This window comes from Strongylocentrotus purpuratus, unplaced genomic scaffold (assembly GCF_000002235.5).
Source record: "Strongylocentrotus purpuratus isolate Spur 01 unplaced genomic scaffold, Spur_5.0 spur5_scaffold_8, whole genome shotgun sequence".
Lineage (NCBI taxonomy): Eukaryota > Metazoa > Echinodermata > Echinoidea > Camarodonta > Strongylocentrotidae > Strongylocentrotus > Strongylocentrotus purpuratus.
Genome location: NW_022145614.1, coordinates 18,074,352 through 18,101,101, shown reverse-complemented (window position 1 = coordinate 18,101,101; position 26,750 = coordinate 18,074,352). Strand labels below are relative to the sequence as shown.

General features: G+C 37.5%; 1 protein-coding gene across 2 annotated transcripts in view; it reads right to left on the bottom strand.

Moving 5' to 3' along the window:
* The window catches only part of LOC591423 (apoptotic chromatin condensation inducer in the nucleus), a 29,311-nt gene extending 4,947 nt beyond the window's left edge, over positions 1 to 24,364 (bottom strand). The window contains exons 1-11 of one of the 2 annotated variants that reach the window (XM_030975990.1): positions 24,192 to 24,364; positions 18,222 to 18,281; positions 16,827 to 16,911; positions 15,091 to 16,285; positions 8,647 to 8,851; positions 4,918 to 4,996; positions 3,834 to 3,979; positions 2,763 to 2,987; positions 1,688 to 2,006; positions 1,003 to 1,235; positions 571 to 678 (exon numbers count right to left, since the gene is read on the bottom strand). In XM_030975990.1, coding sequence (XP_030831850.1) covers positions 571 to 678; positions 1,003 to 1,235; positions 1,688 to 2,006; positions 2,763 to 2,987; positions 3,834 to 3,979; positions 4,918 to 4,996; positions 8,647 to 8,851; positions 15,091 to 16,285; positions 16,827 to 16,911; positions 18,222 to 18,281; positions 24,192 to 24,335 — 2,799 coding nt within the window. In that variant the 5' untranslated portion in view covers positions 24,336 to 24,364. The remainder of the gene's footprint in view (positions 1 to 570; positions 679 to 1,002; positions 1,236 to 1,687; positions 2,007 to 2,762; positions 2,988 to 3,833; positions 3,980 to 4,917; positions 4,997 to 8,646; positions 8,852 to 15,090; positions 16,286 to 16,826; positions 16,912 to 18,221; positions 18,282 to 24,191) is intronic. The other variant, XM_030975991.1, reaches the window with a different exon arrangement.
* Positions 24,365 to 26,750: the final 2,386 nt, after the last annotated feature.

The following is a 26,750-nucleotide window of genomic DNA, read 5'->3' as shown; positions in this document are numbered from 1 at the left end:
CAGCCAACATCTACACACTCATGATCATATCAACTTTCATTCGTAAATTGACAAACTAGAAGAATAATTGCTGATTTTTTAACTTTTAAAAGTGAAATTCCTTGTCACACATTAAAAGAGTGATATCACACATCCATCCATTCCCAAATGAAATATTACTCATAATTTGACAAATTATTAGAAATAACTCCATTTTGCCTTTAAAAGTTTTATTTATGTACTATTTTTCACATAATATTTGTGCATATTATGTTCCATATTTCCTATCTGTAACATTAAGAACAAAAACAGACTAAATGTAAATATTTTCTGTGATATACACATTGTGCATAGAAATCAAATGAAAGGTTTAACAAAGATTTTACAGAAGCCCATAAATTGTCACAATTTTAGCTATTTTTCGCAAATGTTCTCATCATACATTCATACCTGAAAATTTGACATTCAAAGGTTAATTCAATCCCATCTTATATTTGTAAGTTTCTTCTTAAAAATAAATCACAAATCATCCCTACACTCTGTCTGCTATGTGGTGGAAATGACTATCAATGTGAATTGACAATTCCTTACCTCGTTAAGGTCAGCAAACTCCACCCGTAATGTCTTGGGGTTGCTGCTAGGCCAGGTGGTACCGTGCAAGGCGTCGCGGCAAACCACCGCCCCATCAGAGCTCTCAAACTATTACACAAAAAAAAGTGATAAAGATGAGAATATAAATAAGGGAAGCGTCTAGGTCATATATCTGCACCTCAATCAAGCTCATGCCAAAATATGAAATTCACAACACTTTTTACACATTATCAAAGCTCACCTTTACATTATTTCAGCTAAATGATAGTTTTTAAAAAACTCGCTCACTCAGACACATTCCAAATGATGAACATATATGTGTTCATTTTGAAAAGATATACTGTTAATATCAAAATTCAGGCTGTTTTTAGCATCCTACAGCTAGTAAAAAAAGGTAAGCATCCAACTTTACAGTAGCCAAGTGATACTTACAGTAGCATAGCAATGTGACTTGATGTTATTGATCCAGAAGCCATCGGCCGACAGAGTTCCATAGCGTCCTAGGAGCTCCTTGAGTTGAGGTAAGGTGAAAGGTCGCACCAGATTGATGACATGGACGATGTTACTGGTCGGACGTTTGGAGGGGCTCTGGTCACGGCCGGCATGACGGATCGGTTCGTCGATAACTGTACGCACTGCTCTCTTTATCTGAATCACCTTTTTCGCTAAAATTTGAATTGGTGAAAAGATGCAATGGTTATGGTTTAGTTAGTTGTACTAATTTCACTCAGTACCTTTACTTCACATATAAAAAGGAATTTGAATTTAGCCCCCCCCCCCAATATTTTATTACATAGACAAAGCCATCATTACATTTAATCCTTAAGCACTTAAAACATCCTTCATGCTATAATAACATAGAGAAACCTTATTTTTATTCAGTAATTCTCGCACATCTGCCTAGAGCGATCCACGATTATGTACCTGGTAAGCACTATATTGTTGCTCACAATTAATGAGATTTCAAAAGCAAACAGTCTAGATTGCAATAAATGAAAAGCTATATTACGCTCATGATTCAACACAAAATAAAGTTTGATAGAGCACTGATAATATCAAAGCAACCGTTTCCTACGTAAAATGATGTCATATAAGCTGGATGATATAAATCAATTACCTTTAACTTCTGGTTGCTTATTTTCTTGTCCTTCATCTTTGGGTGTTTTTTCTTTCTTCTTCTTCTTTTTCTTCCTCTCTTCTTTCTCCCCATCCTCCTCCCCTTCCTTCTCTCCATCCTCTCCAGTCTCCTCCTTGTTGTCTTCCTCGTCGCTGCTACTCTCACTCTCCTCATCTCCGTTTTCTTTCTCTTCTTTCTCTCCGTCATCATCGTCTCTCTGTTGGACCTTCCTGGTCACCACCTCATCGTCGTCCTCTTCGTAGTCGATGTCGCTCTCTTCATCTTGCAGAGCAACCTTCGGAGCACTCTTGAGATCGCCCTGCAGAGATTAGAAAATGGAAACATTCTTAGGGTGCGTTAAGCATTTTTTTGAAGCAAGAATCACAAACATGAATCACAAATCAAAACGCCATTAAAAACACGGTTACTGCAGGAGAGCGTCAAGCAATTTTCCATCAACACTGATTCTCTTTTTCATGTTTGCGTCTTTAAACACGTTTATTCTTACGACAGACGAATAATCGCTTGAAATCGCTTGAAATCGCTTGAACGCAACCGTGTTTTAAACTATACGTCTTTGAAGGCAGTGTTTCTAGGGTGAAAAAGTGTCGCTTGAACGCACCCTTAGTGAGTGACTTACTGAATGAAAAATATAACCCTGGTCTAGCTGACTTTTTAAGTTTTTATAAAACCCCACACAGATAAACAAGTGAAATAAAAACTGAAAAACAAACAGATGAATTATTTTGAGGGGAACACAAAGAAGATTAAAGTTTAAAGTTATGATCAATCAAATAAATCTTTATTATTTTCATTACTACTCCTCATCATTGTCATCATTGTCGTGGGCATCATCATTATCATCACCATCATTATTCTTGTCGTCATCATCACTACTATTTTCCTGTTAATAACAATTCAATAATGTTGATAATGACAATGATTGTAATGATGATGAAGAAGATGACTATGTTGATGATGATGTTGATGATGATGTTGATGATGATGATGATGATGATGACGATGGTGATGATGATGACGATGGTGATGATGACGAAGGTGATGGCGAACTTACAGGAGCAGTGATGGTATGCCTGATGAACTTTCTCTTGGGAGGTTCTTGAGAGGTCTCCTCATCTTCCATGGGCATCGGTTTCTCCTCCTCCTCCTGGTCCTCCTCCTCTTTCTTGGTCTCCTTGACCTCACCCACATCCATGGCCTCTTCTCCCTCTAGGTCTCCCTCTGGCTCCAGGTCCAACTCCAGATCAGCCGAAGGGACCTTGATCTCTGGAATGATGTCCTAGTTTGGATCCAAAAGTAGACCAAAAGTCTCTAATTAAAATGCTTATCTCATATTTTGGTATGTAACCCGAACAGTCATTATCACTTTCCATGAGACTTATTTAATCTCTTAATTGTTTTGAAGATTCCTTAAACTCACAGCAAACACCAATACTTTTTGTCCACATTGTCAACCTGATATTTATTTGGTATCAATAAAAGCAGAAATGAGGGGAACAGATTAAAGAAATGTGAGCAAATTCCCACTAAAAATAAGAAATTAATTTACTAAAAATGAAACACAAATTGGCAATGATGTGAGCCTGTGAAATATCTTGCAAGGCCCTCTCTCATTTGCTCTGTACACAAAATGCCATAAATCTTAATTTTCTTGGTTATTAATGAAGAAATACACTAGATTCGTGCAGAGATTTTGTAAAACACATTTGCAATAGGTTGCCTGAATGAATGAAACTTTCCCAAACAAAATTTTAGTAAAGAGCAAATGGGAGGATTTATAGTCAAATGGTAGCAAATTTGTGTTTGAGCAATTGCAGGATCAAAGATTCGTAACTTTCTTATTCAAAATCAGATTCTGCTTAAACAGTTAAACTTTCACTGATCTGTTTCTCTGATTTCCTGCTTCTAATCTATCAAAATAAACATTGTGTCAGGATGGACTTCCTCCGTTAAATGCAGGGGTGAAAGTGAGCGCTAAAAAAAAAGGGGGAACCCCCCCCCCCTCAACCATGCCACCTTTGAGTAAAAAAAAAGAAGAGGATTCGGGGGGAAACAAATGGCATCCCTTTTGAGAAAGAAAATTGGGAAAAATTTTAATCAGGTAATTATCAGGCCTGTGGCATACCTTGAGAAGCTGTGTACTGATGTTGACATTGGTCTTCATGGTATCATCTGTAGTGGTCTTCTTGGTTGATCCCCAGCGTCTCTTCTTAACCTGAGGAGCTTCTGGTTTGTCTTCCTCTCCGTCGTTCTCCTTGGTTTTATCCTTGGCTGTAGGGTTTGTTCACACATTAGAAGATTAATGCAAGATACTTAATCATACATTTAAATATCTGGGGAGTGTTTCACAAAGACTAAGATTGACTTTAAGTTGAACTTAACTATGGCAGGCCTTTCATGCCACTAGTTCCTCTAACCATTTCTAGCATTTGTTTCTTAAGGGACGTACAATTTGTGGTCACATATCTACAGAATTTACCTGATTTGATAGTTCATTATTGAAGGCAAAAATAATATCTAAAGATCATAATTGAGAGATCAATGGTGACAGCAACCAGTGGCATGAATGGCCTGCCATAGTTAGGTTTAACTTAAAGTCGATCTTAGCCTTTGTGAACACCCCCCAGGTGTAAATGAAGTTGTACGGGAGTTTTGTTCTTCTACTCATTAAACTAGGGCATTGCCATAAAATTACACAAAAGAAGCTCTTTTTACTTTACAGTGCATGGCAGGGATTACCTCCTATGTTCTGACTGTTTGAATTTCAAAACGTAGTTTCTTCCTGAGTGAAATGTTACATTATTGTATACAGAAACAGCCGAGATAGCAGGGTAGAAAGTCTCCGTCAGACGATAGGCAAAATTGCTACTGGTCCTGCAACTTTATAGCAGTAATGTCGCTGCTACCGTATATTTGCAGCCTACGAAATATGTTCTCGAACAGGGAAACTAATAAAAACTCAAAACCTTAATATTACTTTTCAAAGGATCATACAGAAAACCTACACCACAAATAATCATAACCTTGAATCGTCACAAACAAAACTTTTGCAACATCTTTGAGAAAAAAAAAATTGAAAAAAATCTTTTAGTAGTGAAGTTGCAAGGTTTGTAGTGGTTTATAGATCAGAGGCTACAAGTTTAACAGTTAAGAACAATATACATGTAGCATCCTGTTTACATTAAAAGGAATATATTAATCTGTCTTACATGAGAAGGAATGTCTCTTAGTTTTGACGGGAGCCGATGACACGCTAGTGTAGGACCTGGAACGAGATGTCTGTTCAACCTTCATGGGAAAACAAAACAAAACATAGATCAAATATAAATGGATCAGATTCGATGCTCAATGATATTCTGCGAATCTCATTTGCCAATGGTCCGATAAAGAGGCGCAGAATGGAAAATGAAAGTATGTAAGTTAGAAATTAGAATGAAGGCTTGTCCAAAATCGTTTTTATATTTCTCTTCAATGGTGGGCCGAGCTTACTTTATACCAGCCTTTCAATTAACCAGTTTATCACTTTAATTTTGCATGGATTCAATTTTTTTTTTCTACCATAGTCACATTCTCTTGGCATTTGGTGTCTGATCTTTTATAAATCTTCAAGAATTGGACAAACCTTCTGTATGAGGAAAAAAATGGAATTGATAATTGGATAAAGTTAGTTTAGGAGAAGACTAGCTCTCTCTTGGAGAATGATCCACATATTTTAGTATTCGTTTCATTTCTTTCTTATGCATGCCATGTTTATTTTGAGAGATGAAAATCTCTAGTTTCATTTATACTTTGAATAATGTCATTTCTGTTGATCAATCACAGAAACTGTCATCTTTCTCTTTCTGGAATGTTTCCAAAATTTCATAAAATAGTTAAAGGTAAAGACCAGTATTGGCAACGCCCCAATTTCAAAAAATGAAATGGAAGCTCTCATTACCAATCATGTGAAATATTATGTTTTGACTAATACATGATGATAAAAAATTTGCCGGGAAACCGCCTACTAATTCATATATTTGGTAAATTTATTTCTCTCATGGTCTGGTGAGAGAGATAGGGTAGTCCCATATACATCTTTCTGTGTATAGTGCTTGTAACTTTACGAAGAATGAGCCAAATTTCTTATCATTTTGATGATTCCAGAACCTTGCAGATGCTAGATTCTAGATGATCGACCTTTTCTGATCGATTCCACAACGTTTCTTTCACAATGCAATCGCATGACCATTACTGGTCTTTACCTTTAATACCCAATTGCTATTAGTGTCATTATTCCAATACAAAACGACCCCAAATACTTTTTCATTTTCATTTTTCCTATGAAGATTTAAACCCATCAGTAAAATGTAAAAGGAGGATAAGTTTCACAGGGACATTTGCAGTGAGCTAAAAGTGGGAGCCACTAGCTTCTTTTTGTGAACAACACAGAAAACTTCAGGCATAAAAGAGATACATGGAATGAACATGGACAGAAAACAATCACACTGTACAAGAAACATGATCGAGAATGTTGCTGGCAGCAGACTCTAGGCCCGGCCTCCATCAGTATTACCCCAGCCACCTCTCTCTTTCTCTCTCGCTCTGTCCTGCAGGCACTGCAAAAACAAAGTTTGGTTTGCTGTTCCTTGACCTGCCTTGACCTGTGTTGGAGCCTACTAATATTTGGAACGTCATGTGCGAAGGAAATCCAGGACCGTCGAAAGAAAACCCTGGACGGTTAAACTAGGTTGTGGAGTACGTGTATGATAGCTGCTAACACAGTTGACCTTGCGTTGCTAATTTACTGAATAAAAGTTCCGGTTGATTTGACGATCTTTCAGGATACTGATGAATGCTGTACTAGAACGGATAGGGAAAGCCTTGCATGGGATGCCAAAGCCACTGATGAAAAAGGTGAAACAAAAGTTCTGAAGATAGAAGAATCTGTATAAAGCATGTGGAGTTCATACGTTTGGGCCTCATCCTTCCTTTAGCTGTGGGGTCTGGGAAATATTCCGTCGAAGAAAAAGTGATGAAAAAATTGAAGTGACACCATTCGAAATTGCAAGCTGCAAGCTGGGAACCGCTTTGACGAAATTCAATTTCTCAATCGTGATAAACGCAAACAGTCTGTAGGTTATACAGTAGACAGTTTAATTGGCAAGGTAGCTGTTGATCAATGTGGAGATGGGATTTTCATATAAAATACAGTGTTCTAAAAAGTCAACAGAGGGAAATTTACTTGGATACGGGTGGTGTTGTAGTTGATGAAAGCTGTGAACTATGCTTTGGAGTTTGGAGGAAAGTTGAGATGTTACAAGCTGATGGTGCTTGTGACAAAACGGCAAGACGAAATGTTCTCGTGAATAGGATATCAAATGTAATTTCTGCATGTCTCTATGATCGCAACAAGTATGTTGAACACTCAGGCACGGTGACAAAAATGGTCCAAGTTCTAATATGCAACAGTGAGCGTGATGTATAATGGCAACATTATTAGGTTAAGGTGTTCATGCTTATAATCACAAAAGTTGGTTGATCCATTTTCAAGACTGCTGATTGTCAAGTGGTGGTTGGAGCACATAAGAGGTAACAGTTCAATATTTCTTGAGAAATGCTTGGAATTCAGCATTTTTCGAAGCCTTCTGTAGGCAAAGTCATATTATTGCCATGGTAACTTGGTAACTGTGAAAGGGTGTGGAAGTTGGCATCACTGAGTCTGATGGCGACTGGCAGTGACAAACTTATCGAGTTCAGCATTATTCCGTTTGTGATGCAAATGAAGCCTTCTGTAGGCTATGTTGTGCTGGAAGTGTTCCTCAAAAAGTGGGATGAATATTGCATTTACATTGTTCCTTCAAGGACTTGTCATGAACAATAGAGTCAAATTGATGTGGGGTTGGGTATTTGATACGCAAAGCAGGAACACACGTGGACGACTGGACGTTGGTGTAATATTGGTCCACCTCGTGATTCAGGCAAGTTGACTAGTGATTCAGGAAAGTCGACGGCTGATTAGACAAGTCTTTTTTGTGGCGTAGGACAAGCACGTCACATAACTGAAGTCTTCAGGCAGCAGATACTCATTGCACAGTGCAACGTGTTCACAAGGTGCAGGTAGAAACCTTTATCAGGATACAGCACGAGAAGGACAACTCGAGATTTCAACTCCTTGTAAAGATAGCTGTATCAAGAAGCGATGCATTCGTCGGTAGTCAATCATCTTCAATATTTCTAGCATTGAAGAATTTAACTTTAATGTCCCGCTGCTATGGCTTTCGATCGGGGCATCGATGAATCGATTTTGAACAGACTCAATTTCTGCTTTAACTGTAGCATACTTCCTTCCTTCTCTTCTAATCTTCGCTAACGACATTGCTCCTTCGGATTCTTGAATACACAGGATTTACACGGCATAACTCTTGGCAAGGGTCAGGGCACTTTTCTCCCCAGGGCTAACCCGGTTGTACAGCTCCATAACACAGGCCAGATGCTAAGCTTGCCGGGCTGGATGATAGTTAGGCATACACACATATTACAGAAATTGCACATTACTCATCTTTTTTCTCTATTTTCTATCTTTCTTTTTTTTGTTTCTATAAATGGATGCAGTCTTTTAATTACAAAATTTTGAAAGGGATCAGAAAAATGTCACACCTTTTAATTAACTTCACGAAACTTTATCAACAATATCCAAAGAGGGAAAAAAGGATATGTCAAAATATTCATAATTTGTTACTTTACAATAAGTGGGGCGTGCAAATTTTTTCTCTTGTTCAAATTCGAACAGGAAGTGATAATTTCATGCTTTCTCCAAAGAAGCTTATCCCTAAATTAACACAAAGTAACTTCAGGTGATTTATAACAAAACTAAATCTTTTGTTTTCATTAACTCTCGATGTTATTGATCTAACTCTCGATGTTATTGATCCAACTCTTATTATTTTGTTAAACATTACCTTGCCAGGGGCTGATTCCATCTCTTTCTCCTTGTTACTTTCCACCGACTGTTCCGCTTCCATCACCTCTCCTTCTTCTCTGATCTCCCCATCTTCCGTTTCGTTCGTCTCCAGAGTCTCCGCGGATGCAGCATCCTTTCCCTCGTCTGTGCCCATCGTCATGGAAACGGGTTTCTCCTCAGGGGCAGCTGCTCCGTCTTCCCTGCTTGTGGAAAGAGATGGGGGACATGGATGGAAGAATTCAAATCATAAATGTTAAGTACAAGTGTTTCACATCACATCACCGTTTCATAACGTCACTAAAAACAAAAAAATGGTGGATATGCTCAAGAAAGGAAATCCACAAATATACGACTAGAGAGAAATCTTTGCTAAAATGAGTACATTTACTTGTGGCTTGATACAGTGCGCAAGTGCCCCTGAAGTGGGTGTACTCACAGTGTATGCACAGATGTGTGTATGAAAGAGCAAGCAACAAAGAATGTGTTGGCTTGTCTTACACATAACATACATGTATACATACAAAAATATGAAGCCATACAGTTAAAAAAGAAAAAAAAGGCGAGTCTAAAACTCACAAAAGCTCATCAATAGACAGAGCATAGGAACAGCTTGTGCAGGGCAATAATTAATTTGCATTAACAAAAAAAAAAAAAAAAAAAAAAAAACACAACACATGAAAACAGCTTGTTTTAAGTTAATTTCGATATGGACGTGTAGCTTGTTTAGATACAATCAAGATGGCTCACACGTATGTACATCTGTACATCATATCAGAAACTGTATAATTGCTTGTTATGTGCTCTCTCTCTCTCTCTGTTTATATAAGTATTATTTACCATTATTTCTCATCATCTTTATCATTATACACATGATACGGCGTACACATGATATGACATACATGTACACGTAAGATAAACTACATCTGTATATCATATTAGTGTAATGCATACAGAGATATTCCACTTTCACACAAAGCTATTCCACATGAAATTTTAACAGTAAATCAAATACAACCATGCATTACAAAGGTCTTCTTAACAGTTTAACTTCTGAAAACTACAAGAGAAAGGAAACGACGCAATGTGATGTGCAAAATAACTTGACGACCCACGTAGTTGCGAGAAGCTTCATCAATCATGTCAATACGCCACAGATCTGGTCCTCCGAAATGCTTACTTTTCCTTTCTTCCGAAAAAAATCCTCGCACAAAATACAGGCAATCCAAACGGTCTTTAGTATAGAACGTTGTTTCAAAGAGCAATATCCCAAAATCTGATGCAGAATAGTGAGTGTGTCAGACTGACCATGTGGAAACCAAATGCACAATACAAAAGAGAAGTGCAGGAAAAGACCTTGGTCTGGTACGCACATGGGTTGCATGCAGAACCGGATAGTGGAATGTGGTATAGACTATTATAGGAATGCCACTGTATGTGTGTGTACATGTGTATGTGGGTGCACACATACAAAGGGAACTGTGTCACGTACAATGTACATGTATACACACAGACACACTCTTCAAGCATAATAATGTATACATCATTACATGTGTACAATGTGTAGATCGTGATCAAAAATACATTAGTGGGGATGGAACAAAGTGCATGAATTTGTATGCTCTATTTTATTGTTCACTTGCACAGGATACTGATATAATGATTAATGTACCAGGTCATGAAAATATTGATATTAGTGATTTCTCCCCCCCCCCTGAGCTGGGGGGGGGGGGGGGTAGGGTGAGAAGGGGTGGGAGAGGGGGTGGGTTACAGAACATGTTGCATACTATATTGCCTTTCATAATTCCTTTTATTTGTTCTATTGGGCAGCCTTAAATCTCATAAGGTGCATGAGCTACTATGGTGAGGCTATTAATAGTAATAGGCTACACTTTATATATTATTGAATAGGCCATTCCTGTATAATATAATAGGTCATTTCTGTATAATATAATCAAATTTAATGCATAAATCTTTGCAAATTACTGTACATTACATGTTGTTAGGTAGTTGTTCTCATTCGCATTCTCACTATAGACGTATAATCTATAGAAGTACAATTAGCCATTTCACGTGAATGGAATAATTTGTAACGTGGCATTTAAAGGTAAAGACCAGTATTGGAAACGCCCCAATTTTTTTTACTAATACATGATGATAAAAATGTTGCCGGGAAACCGCCTACTAATTGATATACATGGACAATGTATTTGGTAAATTAGTTTATCTATTGGGATGTGAGAGATAAACACATGTTGTGCATGTGTGCGTAGTCCCATCTTTCTGTGTACAGTGCTTACAACTTTATGAAGACTGGGCCAAATTTCTTATCCTTTTGATGATTCCAGATCAACCGATCGATTCCACAACGTTTCTTTCACAGTGCAATCGCATGACCATAACTGGTCTTTATCTTTAAAGGATTATGCATTAAATATGATTACTTTACGAAAATGGCATATTAAACAATACAAAGGATCATAGCTGTTGGCCTTGGGCATAAAGTCCTACAATAGATGTATGATCATTATTGCACAGTTAAGGAGAAATAAAGAAGCAGTTAAAGAGAATACAAAAATGAGTTTGTTCTTTTTGTACATAGCATGATGAACAAATGTCAATATTTTTGAAAGATCATTAAAAATGGTGAGCTTTTCTTTAATTTTTTTCTTTATTACTTACTGTTGTTGACATCATGATGGAAGCACACAAATATTCTTTATAAAAATAATGCCTACACCTGTACAGGGATAGTAATTCTCTGATTTTAACAAAATTTAAGTTTAATGCAGTTTCCAGCTACAGGGCACTAAACAGTACGGTGTCTGCAGACATTTACATTTAGTTAGAGGATAAGTCCACCCTAACATCTACAATATATAACCCTGTAAGTTGGGGCTTTGATCGGATCGAAAGATCGGAGCAACACCCTCGCATCTGTTATTGGTATTTTTTTTTTTTTTTTAATGCGGAAAATTTTTAAGTTTTTGGCTATCAAATGCTAAAAAAACATGCATAGCTGGGATTATTTTGTCATTTAGAGTTGTTGTAGACCATGTTTGTTGATATTAAGTGCCTTTTTCATGACTCTAAAATTTATAATATTAGTCTAATCCATCTTGGATTTTAATGGCAATGCACAAAAAAATGATGCCTACATTATAATCCATACATTCAGCTCAAAGGGCTTGTATCATATGATAATAAAACATTGGTGTGTGTGTAGAGGTACAAAAGGTATTGGTGAACTTCTGACTTGCATGCAGAGCTGCCAACCTTGTGCAATCAAAAAAAGGAATCATGATGGCAAAAAAAAAGGAATTCATAAAAACAAAACCTAAAACCACCCGCGACACACTTCCAATGCAGAAATGTTCATTCATCATGCTGTTTTTTCCATACAAGCAGGTAATTTTTTTGGTGGTTATTTTGGTATTATGGGCATTTCATTTTTTTTGAGAATATTTTTCTCTTCAAGTATGTTTTAAAATTAGTTTTCTATTGAATTTGTGATCAAATCACCATTTTAGTGCAGTTGTTTGACGTGCGGTATGTAAAAAAAAAAAAAAAAAAAAAAAGTATTAAAAACGTATTTTATGAAATAAAAACATAATACCGTAATTTGGAGGAAAAAACGGAGTAATTCCGGCAAAATCGGAATGGTTGGCATATATGTATTGGTGCTGAAGGCTCATTATAATACATGTAAACGTATTAATGTGAGAGCACCTAAAACATCCCATCACTTTCCCACACAAAGTAATGTCATCTTTATCTTTACAGATGAAATGTGACAACTTGACAAGGCCCTTTATTTTCATTTGATTCTGCGAGAATACACTCTACATCACTATCAGGACTCACTTAAAGGGATCGTTTAACAATGTTAAATCTGAGATACATGGCCCTACGTGTTATCTGTGTCTGTGATATGGTGTAATATTGAAGCCCTAAAAAAATTGCGCTTCAAAATGATCAAGAAGTGCCTCAAAAAAGTAAAAATATTTGAGTGACCGGTTTTACCATACTCGTTTTCCCCAATAGACTGTAGTGTTATGAAAACCGTCAGGCGAACGGTTTTCAAAATTTGTAATTTCAATCATAAATATCTTAATAATCAGACAGGCGATCGGCTTGTAAAAGTCATGGGGTTCCTGACTGACCTAAAGGTTTATAATTATCTTTGCCTCATGAGCTAATTCAAGAATTTTGTTTCAGAATCTGTGACAAAGTTACCGGATCCCTTTAAGATCATCTTGACACACAGGTCTTTTCAAAATTCTACACCATTTCTTCAAAAGTGTGTAACATACATTATACAATCATCCCTGCATTAGAATTCCAATAACATACAATGATTAAATTTGTCTTTTTCGTACATGATGTTTCCATTCTTGGTTATGTTACATGAACAGCAGAGGGTTCTGCCATAATTTTATAGTTTTATCCAACTTTTTTGATTGGGAAATTCCACAGGGTGTACTATTTTCAAAGGATCACTATGAAATATTACTTCTGTAAAGAGTAAAGAGATACTGCATGGTCAAATCCGAAATTTATATTACGCTCTCATTCAAATCAGCAACTCTACACAACTGTCTGCAACACAGGTCCAGAAGGTGGAAACAAAATATTGCTTTCAGGGGAAAAGGACTTGTATCTTTCTCACCACTACAGACAACACAGATCCGGCAGAAAATTGATGCCGAGTTTAGGAAAAAGACGGCTTGGATTGATAGCAAATGCTTTCATAAATTTACATGGATGGAGTATGCCAATTAAAAAAAAAAAAAAAAAAAAAAAAAAAAAAAAAAAAAAAAAAAAAAAATCCATTTTCAATTTCAAGATGGTTTGATAATATGCATCTGCAAAACAGCTACTAAGAGCTAATTTGGATACTTCTAATTTCAAGAGGCAACATGCTATCACAATGAAATGAAGAGCAACTAAATGTTCCAGCTTGAATTTCAACTCTTGAAACCCGACTGCTGCACATTGCATGATTTGCTGAGGTATTGGAACCCAACTGCAACCCCATATGGCATCACGGTAAGGCTGTGCACAACATTGTAATGAGGTACCCGAGTACACTTCCAGGCTTACAAGCGAATACTCGAGTATTCGGACGCCATGTTTTTTTATAATTTTAATTTTTTTTGTTGTTGATTTTTGATTTTTTTTGTGCCACCACCATACCACTGGAGCAGTATCCCAAGTCCATTGCCGAAAACGCATGCAATTTTACTTCGAGTTGCAGTTGAAGGCGCCAATTTAATAATAATAATAACAGTAGTGCTGTAACATCACGGATATCTCCAATTCCGTTTAACCGCCTGTCAAAACCGGACGGTTTTCGGTTAAACGATTTATTTAAAAAAAAAAAAAAAAAAAAAAAAAAAAAAAAAAAAAAAAAAAAAAAAAAAAAAAAAAAAAAAAAAAAAAAAAAATCGTTTTTTTGTTGTTTTTTTTTTGGCCGTGTGAAAAAGCAGGAAGGTGATTTAACTGAAGGCGCCGATTTGTGCTTGTGAACTAGTCACAAATAATAGTAACAATGTCGTTTTAGAATAATATGTAAGATCATTAAAGTAAATTAAAAACAGTAGAGGACCTAGGATAGAACCTTGTGGTACACCATGTGTTAAACTTGGATGAATATATATTGAGATCTATTACAAAGATTACTTTCAAACCAAGATGACAGACAAATTGGAGTGTTGTTCTAGTTTCCAAGTGGTAAGTCATCACACCGATTACTGAGCTGGAAGACATTGCCAGGCATAGTGCCAGGTGGAGGGGCATAAATCGAAACTTTAAAAAAAAAAAAAAAAAAAAAAAAAAAAAAAAAAAAAAAAAAAAAAAAATTATTAAAAAAAAAAAAAAAAACGGGAAAACGAAACCGTCCAATTGAAAACGGAATCCGCCATGGGCGGTCGGATACCGGACGGTTAAACGTTTGACTACAGCACTAAATAACAGTAAACAATGCTGTTTTAAAAACCAAAGATTGCAGAATAATCCATTTTCCTCCAAGTCCAAACAGAAATCTGGACATTTGGTCCCAGTTTCTGAGAGGTGAGTTTGACAGTGCTTGAGTTGGGAAACATTTTTACCGACGACACCATGCCAGCGGCCGCCGCTCTCCCTGGCACAGGTAACCGTCGGCCTGGGATTTTTTAAATTTTTTTTTATTTGCGGCCGAATATTCAAGTATGCGAAATCCTACCCGAGTAGTTGTCAACCGTGCGGGTACTCGAGCATTTGACTACTCTTCGCGGCCCTACATCACGGTATCATAAAATTTTAAAAAGCTCCTCTGTAAAAGGTATTTTGGTGGTTGCAACTCATGAAATTACAGATGTCACAAACAAGTTTAGTTTGGCTGATAAGTTGTCTCAGAATATCATTTTTACTACCTAAATGTATAAGAGCATTGAACATGACTTACCTAGGACTGGTAACTGGAAGGGAACTTTCTTCTGATCCTTTCACTGCATCTTCCTTGTCTGATTCTGTCTTCCGGCGTTTTGAGGGGGTATCTGGCTGATCCTGATCACCAGCATCCTCAGGAGGTGTAACACGCTTTCTAGGAGACTTCTCAGCTGAGGGTTCATCCTTCATATCCTCATTCTTGTTTGCAGGTACATCTCCTTTTTCGGAAACCTCAGGTACACTCTCTTGAGTTTCCTCAGGTTTCTTCTCTTCTTCTCCAGTCTTCGATCCCATGCTTCGACTGAGGTTGGCAGACCTGTTCAGCTTCACCCTCTTTTGACTAGGGAACTGCTTACTCTCGCTCTGCTGTTCTTCCTTGGTTTCAGGAGCTTTGCCGGTTTCGTCATGACTTGCCGCCTTTTCTGTCGCAACTTGGACTTGGTTGGTGGCTTGGCCTTGGCTGGCAGTATCCTCTGCAACTTCTCCTGAAGGTTTTGGTTCCGTTTTGGCTTGCTCTCTTGCCTCTGGCTTTGAACGGACTGTGACTTCCTTGATGTCTGTAGGTTTGTCCTGTCCTGCCTCCATCTGTTTGGAAGATGCCTGATCTGGGAGGTTCACATCTTTACGAGCGCTTGTCTGCTCGACCTTAGAGCCACTATCTTTGGCTTCCTCCACTTCTGGTTTCTTCCCTTGTTCCATCTGCACTGCAGCTTCATTTTTAGCATCTGGAGTTGGAGTAGGCTCGACTTCATCCACCTTCTCTTTTGGTGCTGAAGGTTCAGCTACCTTCTGTGCCTCATCCTGAGTTGCCTCTACCTGGACATTCTTTTCGACTTCCTTGATGATAGGCTGCATTGGCTCTACTTCCTGGGGTGGCTCCTTCACCTCCTCTTGCTCCTCCTCCTGGTCTTTACCTCTGGAGCTGTTCCTCCTTCTAGTCTTCCTTGTCTCTGACTCCACCTCCGCCTCTTCGTCCTGCTTTGAACTCTGTCTGCGGGATCTTCTGGACGATCTACTGGCAGGAGATTGTTCCTCTGGAGCCGTTTCGACGTCTTTGTCCGCAGTGCTTTCTCCATTTGTAGCCTCTTCTGGTTCCTTCTCGGCCTCCTCTGACTGGCTACGACTCAAGGATTGGTTCAGCTCATCTACCTGGTTGGCCAGCGCTTCAGGAATATCACCCTTGTCAGCCTTGGCTTCATTATCTACAGTAGCTGTGATACAAGGAACAGGGAACAGTAGTGTTTTAAACAGATTGATGATACCTGAATATGTGCATTTAAAACAAAGACTATTTTGTTTATGTGAAGATTTGCTTTTGTTCACCTGAACAGTGTGTTTTTAATATTTAATCAATATCTTAAAAAGAATACTTTACTAATTAGAGGTAAATTTAAAAAGGAAACCTGTCATTTAAAATAATTTTTCTTGCCCCCCCCCCCCCCCCCCCCCAAGTAATCTTTATGTACACGTCTAGTATCTGGTCACTTGCTGTCTCATGTGATAACTAGAGAAGAAAAAAAAAAGAGGAAAGAAAAATCAACCCAAAATTAACAGCACAATTGACATTTTTCTAGTCACAAATCCAAGCTCCAGTACAAGTAAGAACTCGATAGAATTTCATTACCATCTCCTAATGTTGTTTGTTATGAATGGAAGAAAGTACCTTTGACTGTCCCAAACACAGGGTTGACTGTACTATCACACATGTATACATTTCAGTTATAGTGAGATATTTGGCTGAATAAGATTTACCATGTCTCTGTTTCAGCTGCTCCTGTTGCTGTTTAAGGTACTGCTGGATGAAGGAATTAGATGCAACAGACTCATCGTCAACAATCTGTAACAAGAAAAATATTTAAAAATTACTTGAATTTAAAAAAAAAAAAAGGAATAGGCATGCAATTTCATGTCTGCTGAAGATATCAACAATATGAAATAATATTCCTACCATATCACTATTTGATTCCAATTAATTCTTCAAGTACTAAAATATTGGGTAAAAAAATGACCAATACAAGGTGTATTCAACCAACTTTGGGCATTTTCTTGAACAAACATATACATGTTTATTGTCCAAATAGGGTGAAAAATTAAGAATAGTGACTATAAATTAGGGAAACTAATCAAACTATCAACCACGATGGGTATAAAAAAATGCCCAAAGTTGGGTGGATACAAAATTACTCTCTTGTCACATTTTTGCCCAGTGTTTTTAAGACTGTTTACATTCATAAAACAATTAATTAACTTAACCAGTCCACTTTGTACCTCTGACATTTCTACCCTAGACACTTTACCCCTGACATTTTTACCAGAGACACTTTACCCCTGACATTTTTACCCTAGACACTTTACCCCTGACATTTTTACCAGAGACACTTTACCCCCGACATTTTTACCCTAGACACTTTACCCCTGATATTTTTACCATTGACACTTTACCCCTGACCTTTTTACCATTGACACTTTACCCCCGACATTTTTACCCTAGACACTTTACCCCTGATATTTTTACCATTGACACTTTACCCCTGACATTTTTACCATTGTCACTTTACCCCTGACATTTTTACCCTAGACACTTTACCCCTGATATTTTTACCATTGACACTTTACCCCTGATATTTTTACCATTGACACTTTACCCCTGACATTTTTACCATTGACACTTTACCCCTGACATTTTTACCCTAGACACTTTACCCCTGATATTTTTACCCCAGACACTTTACCCCTGATATTTTTACCATTGACACTTTACCCCTGACATTTTTACCCTAGACACTTTACCCTTGACATTTTTACCATTGTCACTTTACCCCTGACATTTTTACCCTAGACACTTTACCCCTGACATTTTTATCATTGATACTTTTACCTCTGGTGTGTGTGTGTAATTGGGTTTTTACAAACGTGTATCAATCAGATATAGTTATTTACATCTGGGACCGACATTAAACATCACCATCCGATAGACGTGACTCAGTTTCGAACCACGGTCGCCCAAGTCAGTCTGTACGCGAAGACAGAGAGCTGACCAACTCACATCTCCCCATTTTTACCTCTGACATATTAACCTGGCACCATATCAATAGGGTCGCCAATTTGTGTTCAGGCTGTTGATACAGACTGTAGATTATTACTTACATCTTGATTGGGCACTCCTTCATGGACAGGGGCTTGCTTCAACTCCTCTAGGTAAATTTGCTGAAATATAAATGAAAAGAAAGGGGAAAAAAATTAATGAACAAATACATGGAAGTACAACAAATTGATTGAAACAACTCAGGATTTGGTCCGTATTAAATCCCATGTACTAACAACATGCCTGAAATCAAATTTGCAGTAAAAGAAACTTCTTATTTATGATGAAAACAACATGACTGATTTCATACTTGCGTAGCATTTTAAAAAGTTAAGTATTTTACTTAAGTTTAAAAATTCTCATTTGTGTTATATCTAAGGTACAAACTTGCAAGTTGTACTGAAATGTTTGATAATTTTTCTATTTTTTGTGTGTAGCCACTGCATGCTTAGTGTGCGTCAGTAATGTGTGAAGTGCGTCACCTGTATAACGCATGACATGTCAGTGTGTTATGTAAGATTAGGCATTGGCATTGTCATTGCGCTCTCTGCTTTTAAAGCGGGCCCTCTCTCACTTAAATTCGAAACCGCTCGAGTGGACCGGCCAATGGGAGCAAGTAAACTCCCTGTACAGCGCTCAATGCTTAAAGTTCTACGTGTACAGCACCTAAAAGAAAATTTCTTCAAGTTTTCGTCCTGACGTGGTTCAGACAGTCTATTTTGTAATATACAAATAACACAGCGTCCCAGCGTACAATAGCGGTGAATGCAGTACACGTGAGGTTTCTTTAGATTGGTGCCGCTCTGTGCAACGAGCCGCTTGCGGCAAGTTCACAGTGCGCACTATCTGAAGAAACCGAGCGTACACTGCATTTACGTTTCGCACATCAGGGTCAAGTGAGTTATTTGTTTTATAAAATAGTGACACAAATAAAAAAAATAAAAAAGTTTAGATCTTAAGTTAGAGTCTACGATCGAGAGTTCGATCTAGAGTTATGTTGGTTCTAGACTAAGACCTTGCAGGCTTATCAAAAAGTCCACAGGATTCATTGCCTTGATTAAAAATAAAATCCATATGGGGTCTAGAGACGAGTCTACATCAGACAGCTGAAATTCCTGGCTTCATTATAAAATCCAAAATCCTAAAGTCAAAACAGGCCTAAATCCAAGGCAAAAGTAAAATAAAAATTTGCTTTCTAATAATACCCCGCTCTATAGCTAAGCTAAGCGTACGCTGCGCTGGGGATCATGGTGGAGGCTACGCATAGCCAACAATGCACTCGAGGGAGCGTACTACATGTACGCGCTGGATATCCATGGTAACGTGCGATATAACTTTTTTTGGCAAAATCGTGCATGCATCAAAAATTTGTGCATGTCATGTGATGCGTATTGACCAATCACGATGCTTAAAATACTAGAGCCATTTTATAAATATATTTATTGTATGAATTTGCTGAATACTCAGTACCTAATCTCCGTGTATAAGGCGCACTTTTTTTACCGTCGGGAAAAATCCAAAGTCGGGGTGCGCCGTATACACAGGTACAGAATATGTCGAGTCCTCAAAATGCAACTTTTTAGTGGTTTTCAAAAATATGTGTCTCAACATGAATTTCATAAGGTAAATAAAGAATAGAATCTACTATTTGAAGTAAAACTACATTCCTAATTTGAAGGGAAGAGATTTTTTTTTTCCAGTCTCGATAAATTATGCCCTTCACAAAGCACTTTGCTGGCCGAAGCTCTCCCGTGTCTTCAGTTCACTCACCTGTGTCATGCAGCTCACTTACACGGGGGCAGATTTGGTATCCTACCACGATGTGTGCTGTAATACGGAATTGCAATTTTAACCTGCGCAGTTGCATTGCACGGCAGCTAGCTTCGTAAGAAACAATCTTTCACGTCCCTTCTTTTACTTTTTGGCATTATGGTACGGATTTAGATCTAAATCTATCGGCAGATTTTATTAGAAAAATAAGTTATGCAGTTTATTTTCGTCTTCATATCAACAATGCAACATAAAATTGTCGGTAAGTTGTGTGGAGTTATTCTAGAATTGTCCTGTACCATTGTATAGTCATTGTAGTCCCATATGTTCAAATGAACGTGCTGTTTTGACTGCTGGATTTTGTTGTTGTTGTGCAAAGGTCTAACTTAGTTCAGAAGCACTTCCTTCAACTGTGCCTCGTAATAAAATGAAAGTATTTCCGAACTCTGAAATAAGACGGGATCTGATCTGGTTTTAACAAAAAGCAAAAAATAAAAAATAAAAGCAAAAAGAATTTCCTGATTTTTTTTTTTCTTCCCGATTTTTTTTTTTCCAATTTTTTTTTCCAATTTTTTTTTTAAGTCTTAAAAATAGGGGTGCGCCTTATACACAGGTGCGCCTTATACACGGAGACTTACGGTAATAGTAATAATGGACGGTTCTCCTGATGACCCTTGACATTGCACATGAAACCATCGCTCCCTCGTTATTGGTATTAAAAACGTTGACGTATTTTATTTGAGTGCACAATACACATGTATACATGTAGAGTCATAGACCGCAAAGGGAAGCGTGCAATTTCTATGGGAATTGTTTTAAACACACAAAACTGAGTGTGGGATCAGACACTTACATGTACATGTATGTGTGCGTCTGTTATGCATTGTCATTGTGCTCTCTGTTTAAGTGAGCCCTCTCTCACTTTAATTTGAAACCGCCTGAACAGATCGGCCAATGAGAGCACGTTATCTCAGATAATCTGACTGTAAAGCGCTCAATGCGTAAAGTGCTATGTGCGGTTTGCCGTGACCTGTGAGAAGGTGTATACTACTAAAGTCTTCATTTTTAGGAATAATACTAGGCTTGAGTCGGTACGGTCGATCACACCGGGACCCGACCGTTGCCGTCGGGTCCCGGTTTCGTTTTTTGAGAACCGACGCTCCGAAAAAAATAATGAAATATGTAAGAAATTGCAGTTTTGCACACCACTAAAATCATTCCACCTTGAAACTTAAGTATTTAATTGTTACCAATCATATTCTAGCTCATCCTGAATCAATCCGAACTGCTGATATAAATATGGGTTGCAAAGCAGTTCGCCCCATGGGGTTGTTGTTGCCAGCTGCTAGCTAGCTACTGTACTGGCCGGGTCTCTCGGCAGGATTAATAAATCAGGTTGAAAGAAACATTAATGTTTGAATAATAAAACGGCTTTCTAAAAAGTACTTCTTTACAACATACCGATCGAATAATTTTTAAAAGACAAAATGGATATTATTTCTTTGATTTTGAACACCGCATGTTTCTTTTAAAAGCTGAAAATTACTTGGTAATCACAAGAAGTTTCGATACGGATAGCTGTTGCAAGGCAAGTTCAGACTAGTCTCGGAAAAATGCGCAGTGCTCCTCGTAGTTAGCTGTAATCCGTGCCAGAACGAACCCAAACAAAGACGTGATCGTAACGAGAAAAAATCATTAAAAACTACGAGAGCACAATTGGAAAGACAACTACTCAAAATTATCGTAAGCAGATACATAACTTGGAGGAATAATACAATAGTTGTCCAAGAAAAGCCACAGAAATAGTGATATTTAAGGAGTTACTATAGGTACAATCATTATCGGAATGGGCCTGCTGATATGTCCGAATTACACGTTATTTGGTTTCTAGCCTCGTGTTCTAACACGAGGCTAGAAACCAAATAACGCCCTCTACGTTAAAAAGCAGTATAACAAAGGATTCGAGTATTTGCAGCAAGCCCCTTGCGATAAAAATGTACCCAGTTACTCCTCGATTATCACAATTTCTTTGGCATTTCTTGGGCGATTATTGAATTCTTTGTCCAAGTTATTTATCTGATTATCGTAATTTTGAGCAGTAGTTGTCTTTCCAGTTGTGCTCTCGTAGTTTTTAATGATTTTTTTCTCGTTACGATCACGTCTTTGTTTGGGTTCGTTCTGGCACGCATTACAGCTTACAAGGAGCACTGCGCATTTTTCCGAGACTCGTCTGAACTTGCCTTGCAACAGCTATCCGTATCGAAACTTCTTGTGATTACCAAGTAATTTTCAGCTTTTAAAAGAAGCATGCGGTGTTCAAAATCAAAGAAAAAATATCTATTTTGTTTTTAAAAATTATTCGATCGGTATGTTGTAAAGGAGTACTTTTTAGAAAGCCGTTTTATTATTCAAACATTAATGTTTTTTGACCCGATTTATTCAACCTGCATGAATCAAAATGGCGGCTCGATCGTTGTCTTTCTATTTTTGCTCCCGTTTTTTTACTTTTAGAGCCACGATAATGGCACTAAACATCGCCAATCATGGATAAAAATAATGTCAAATGGAAGAATATACCGATCTGTGCCGAGGTATGCATGTGTTGATTTATTTGACTGATAAAAAAGGTCACTTTTAAGGGACATACTGATGATATGCGCTTTTTATAGAGGCAAGTGACAAATCCTGCGAGCTGATTTCGGGACACCGGGTCCCGATTGGTGCAAGGCCGTCGGGACCCGGTTTATGAAAATCCCGACATGACTCAGGCCTAAATAATACTCCAAAAAAGATAAAGAAAATTGACACAAAAGAATTTTATGATCGTTATTTGAACAATTGTGGAAGATTTATATGATTTTTGGTGTGTTTAGAGTAAAGGAGGGGGTTTTCGGCCACTTTAGACAAAATCCTATTTTTTGGACCCTTTACTTCCTATTTATTATCATTTCTTGTTCAAATCATGAAGCAAATATTATTATTATTTAAACAAAAAAAGAATCCCAGAAAAAAATCACGAATTGCCATGACAATATTCATTTCAATTTTCACTGTTTCGGAGGCAGTTATCGGCATAGCGAACCAGTTTTCGGCCGCATGTACAAAGTCAATAGGAAGTGCGTTTACGCGCTGATCTATAGCACTACCGGGCAGAGCAGGTATCCCACGCCGGAGCTCCCCAGAGCTCGCCAGGCCGAACACTAGTACTACTGTGATCGGAAATTGGAATCTGAATTAGACAGAGATATCGTGTGTGCGTTGCGGTGTCCGGCTGCATTGATTTAATACATGTGGTGAGATACTTTTGAGCTTGCGACTAACACAAAATCGTGTGCGTCATTTTCAGCTGTCGAATGTCTACGACCAATTTTACATGTACGATTTTTAGTACAGATACTTGGTCAGTTTTCTTCTTATATCTTTGGTTTTACAACATTTGAAAATATAATTTCTTCAAATTTGCTCCTGACTCGGTTCAGACTAGATCTAATTGTCTGATGTGTTTTCAAATCAATTTCTTGAATATATTTTTTTGCATGAATTTGCCTATCGCTGGCAATGAGAAAAACGGATTCTGCGTTATAAATTTCACAGTTCATCGTCTTCTTTTATGAGTTGTCCGTCTTCCCGAGGCTTTATCGCTCATAACGTGAAAGTCTCTGTACAGAGTCAATGTCAAATGCATCAAGGAGCATTATCGCGGAATCTGTTTTTTCACCAACGCGCAGATCGGAAATAAGAATCATCCGCGAAAATGCAAATGATCCTTATCTTTCAAGACGTGTTTACGATGAAGACGATCCTTGTTTATGCGTACAATCCTTACTGTACTGGTGCAGCTGTGGTAAACAACTCAACAAGCGCCCTTTTCCCCCTGAAATTATTAGTGAAACTGAAACTGAAACTTTGAGAGGCTGAATCAAAACAACAAAATACAATTTTCTTCAGACACCCTAGTAGTAGTCTACTACTACTAGTAGATCGAGGCCTAATTTCACAACATGACAAAACAAGTTCTTAGTTTTACAGGTGTTGGTGGCAACGACATTGCTCCTACAAAGCCGAGGCAAAGTCAATGCCAGGCCCAATCCAGGCCTAGGAAAGGCAGCGGGCAAGGGAGGCTCGCCCGACGCGGCCGAGTGCCTCGGCTTTTGCATCGGCCCATGCGCATCCCAAGCAAGCGAGCTGCACTGCACTGGCGCGGCTTTGAACGTGAACAAAATTTACCGAAGTTTATACAAGATATGTGTCCCTTTCCTTACCCCTTTAAGACGATCCACTAGCTGAATCTTGCTACCATTAACTGACACACCATATTTCTTCAGTTGTTGTTTGAGATCAACAACTCTGAGGGATTCAATTGGCCTTCCGTCGGGAAGCGTCACTGATTCTTTGCTTTCCGCCATCTTCGAAAAACGTAAAACAATCTAAAACACGCGCGGAAATGCATAAAATAACGCGCACGCAATGCGCTGCGTACGTACGCGATTATACGGGGATCAGAGTAGGAGATGGGAGGGGTCCAAAAATGAGAGAGAGGGTCAAGGGGCGGGAAAGTGCCAGAATTACTAAGCTCCTTGCCTTCGTAACTAACTGTGCAGCCCGGCCCCTCCCTGTTATCTTTTTGTCTATATTTCTGGAATAATTTTGTGTCCTATTTGCTTTCAACTTACGTGTATACACCTACTGAATAATTATAAGGATACCCATTCCTCTTCTGTCCACCTTTCCGTCTCCTCTTCCCCCCCCCCCCCCAGCTCTTCCCCCTCCCTCTCTCCCCCTCTATCTACCTCTCACTCACTTTCTCTCTCTCTCTCTCTCTCTCTCTGTCAATATCCATATACATGTACCTGCCTCAATCTCTCTCCTCCCATTCTATTGGTTCATCTTATAATCATATTGCTGCATCTCACATGCATTTTGATTGTAAATTGTTTACTTTTATGCATTCAGAGGAAGATCATTTAAACCATTTAACTATTTTTAATAAGTTTGATTACACGTATACTTAAATGCTATACATTGTGCTTGAAAGCTTGCTATTTGTATGCATTGGCAAAATACAAATCAAATATCTTGTTATGGCGCCACATAAAATTTCACTTCCTTCCTCTATATAGGCTATTGAAATGCAAACATTGATCTTACTGGAAATGGTATTGAATAGATACAAAAAGGATATGAACATATTTTGAATCTGATTTTTTTTCTTCAATCTGACTGTACTGGTCCTAAATTTAAGTACATTTAGAAGGAAAAAGGTAAGACAAGATAAGTAATGGTAAGATTCCATACAGTAAATATGATTTATTACAGGCATTATGACATAACAATGACATTCCAGTATTAAATTTATTTGATATTTCAGAATAACTTGTGTGTATTGACCATATACATGTAAATGCAATTGTCGATAATTCATTCAAGGAACACACACAGGGCCACAGGCTGTATATGACCTCCATGTGTATATTATTGTCAACAACTGCTGCATGCACATCATATACATGTATCTTTTTCTATTCCCATTTGTATTTGAAATCCAATTTGTGCAATAAAATAAATAAATGCAATAAATTCTGTTTCTGAAAATGCACAAAATAGATGCGAGCTAAATGAGGGGAAAACAAATTTCAGTTGATTAATTTGCAGTTCAGAAACACATACCCTATATACTATTTTTATGTAAGAAAGTGGCTCTTTCTGAATATCACGTTTAAAGTTTATACATCTACATTTGCATACATGTACATTGGTAATTGGATTAGAAAAATAATGACAAAATGTGAACTTGGAAGCCCAATAATTGAATATTTTCAAGATAATATACTATTCTTAAATATATCATAAAATTGTAAAAATATGAAAAAATAGCTAGATATGAACAATTACTTGGTTATGCCGTCCTTATATAAACTGTACAAAATTAAAATAAAGGCAGGAGAACATTATGTAATACAAGTAGTCTAGAAATTACTTTAAAAAAATAATTCTGATTAATAGGCAGGTACATGTGTAATCATCAAGCAAAATATTGTCGCTGTTTTCACGAAGTGACGGTAGTGAAAAAAAATTGCATTCACTTTGCGTTACGATTTTCCTCACTACCGTCACTTCGTGAAAATAGGGAAGATATATGTTTTTCTACTTAGCAATTATGTTAACAATGGTGATGCTACACATTTTTGAATGGGGAGGGGTTGTCAACTTGCCATCAAACAAAACTTGGTATCTAATTGCCCCCCCCCCAAAAAAAAAAAATAAAAAATAAAAAAATAAAAAAAATCCAACAAGCAACATATTGTGTCCTAAAGAATCATTGACTTTGTTAAATATGCTTTAGTTTTAATAATTAGTTGAGAATTTGTAAAAAAATTCTCATTTTTTAGTGATCCAGAGCTCTTTTTCAGCTTTTAATCTATATAACTTTTTTATTCATTGCTCATATTCTAAAAGCTGAATTTAACAAAGGTACAGGTATACACTTGTATTAGAAAGAGCTAGTAGTTTAAACATTTTTCCTTCATTGCTTTTACGCTACCAAATTCCAACATAATTTCTAATGCTATTTACATGTAAACTTGCATACAAAGAAAGAGAGAGAGAGAGAGAAAGAGTAATGACAAAAGATATTTAAAAAAGTTAAAAACAGCTAGATACAAACATTGTCCCTCGCGAGTCCAGTGACAGAGGACAAAAAAAGGCACGATCAATATCATTCACCTGTAATTTGCTTATCACATCTTTTTCAAGAGAAAATAAAAAGTATTTGGGTCTTTTTTTAACAGAGATCAAATACATTGGATATTTCAGGTGTAACA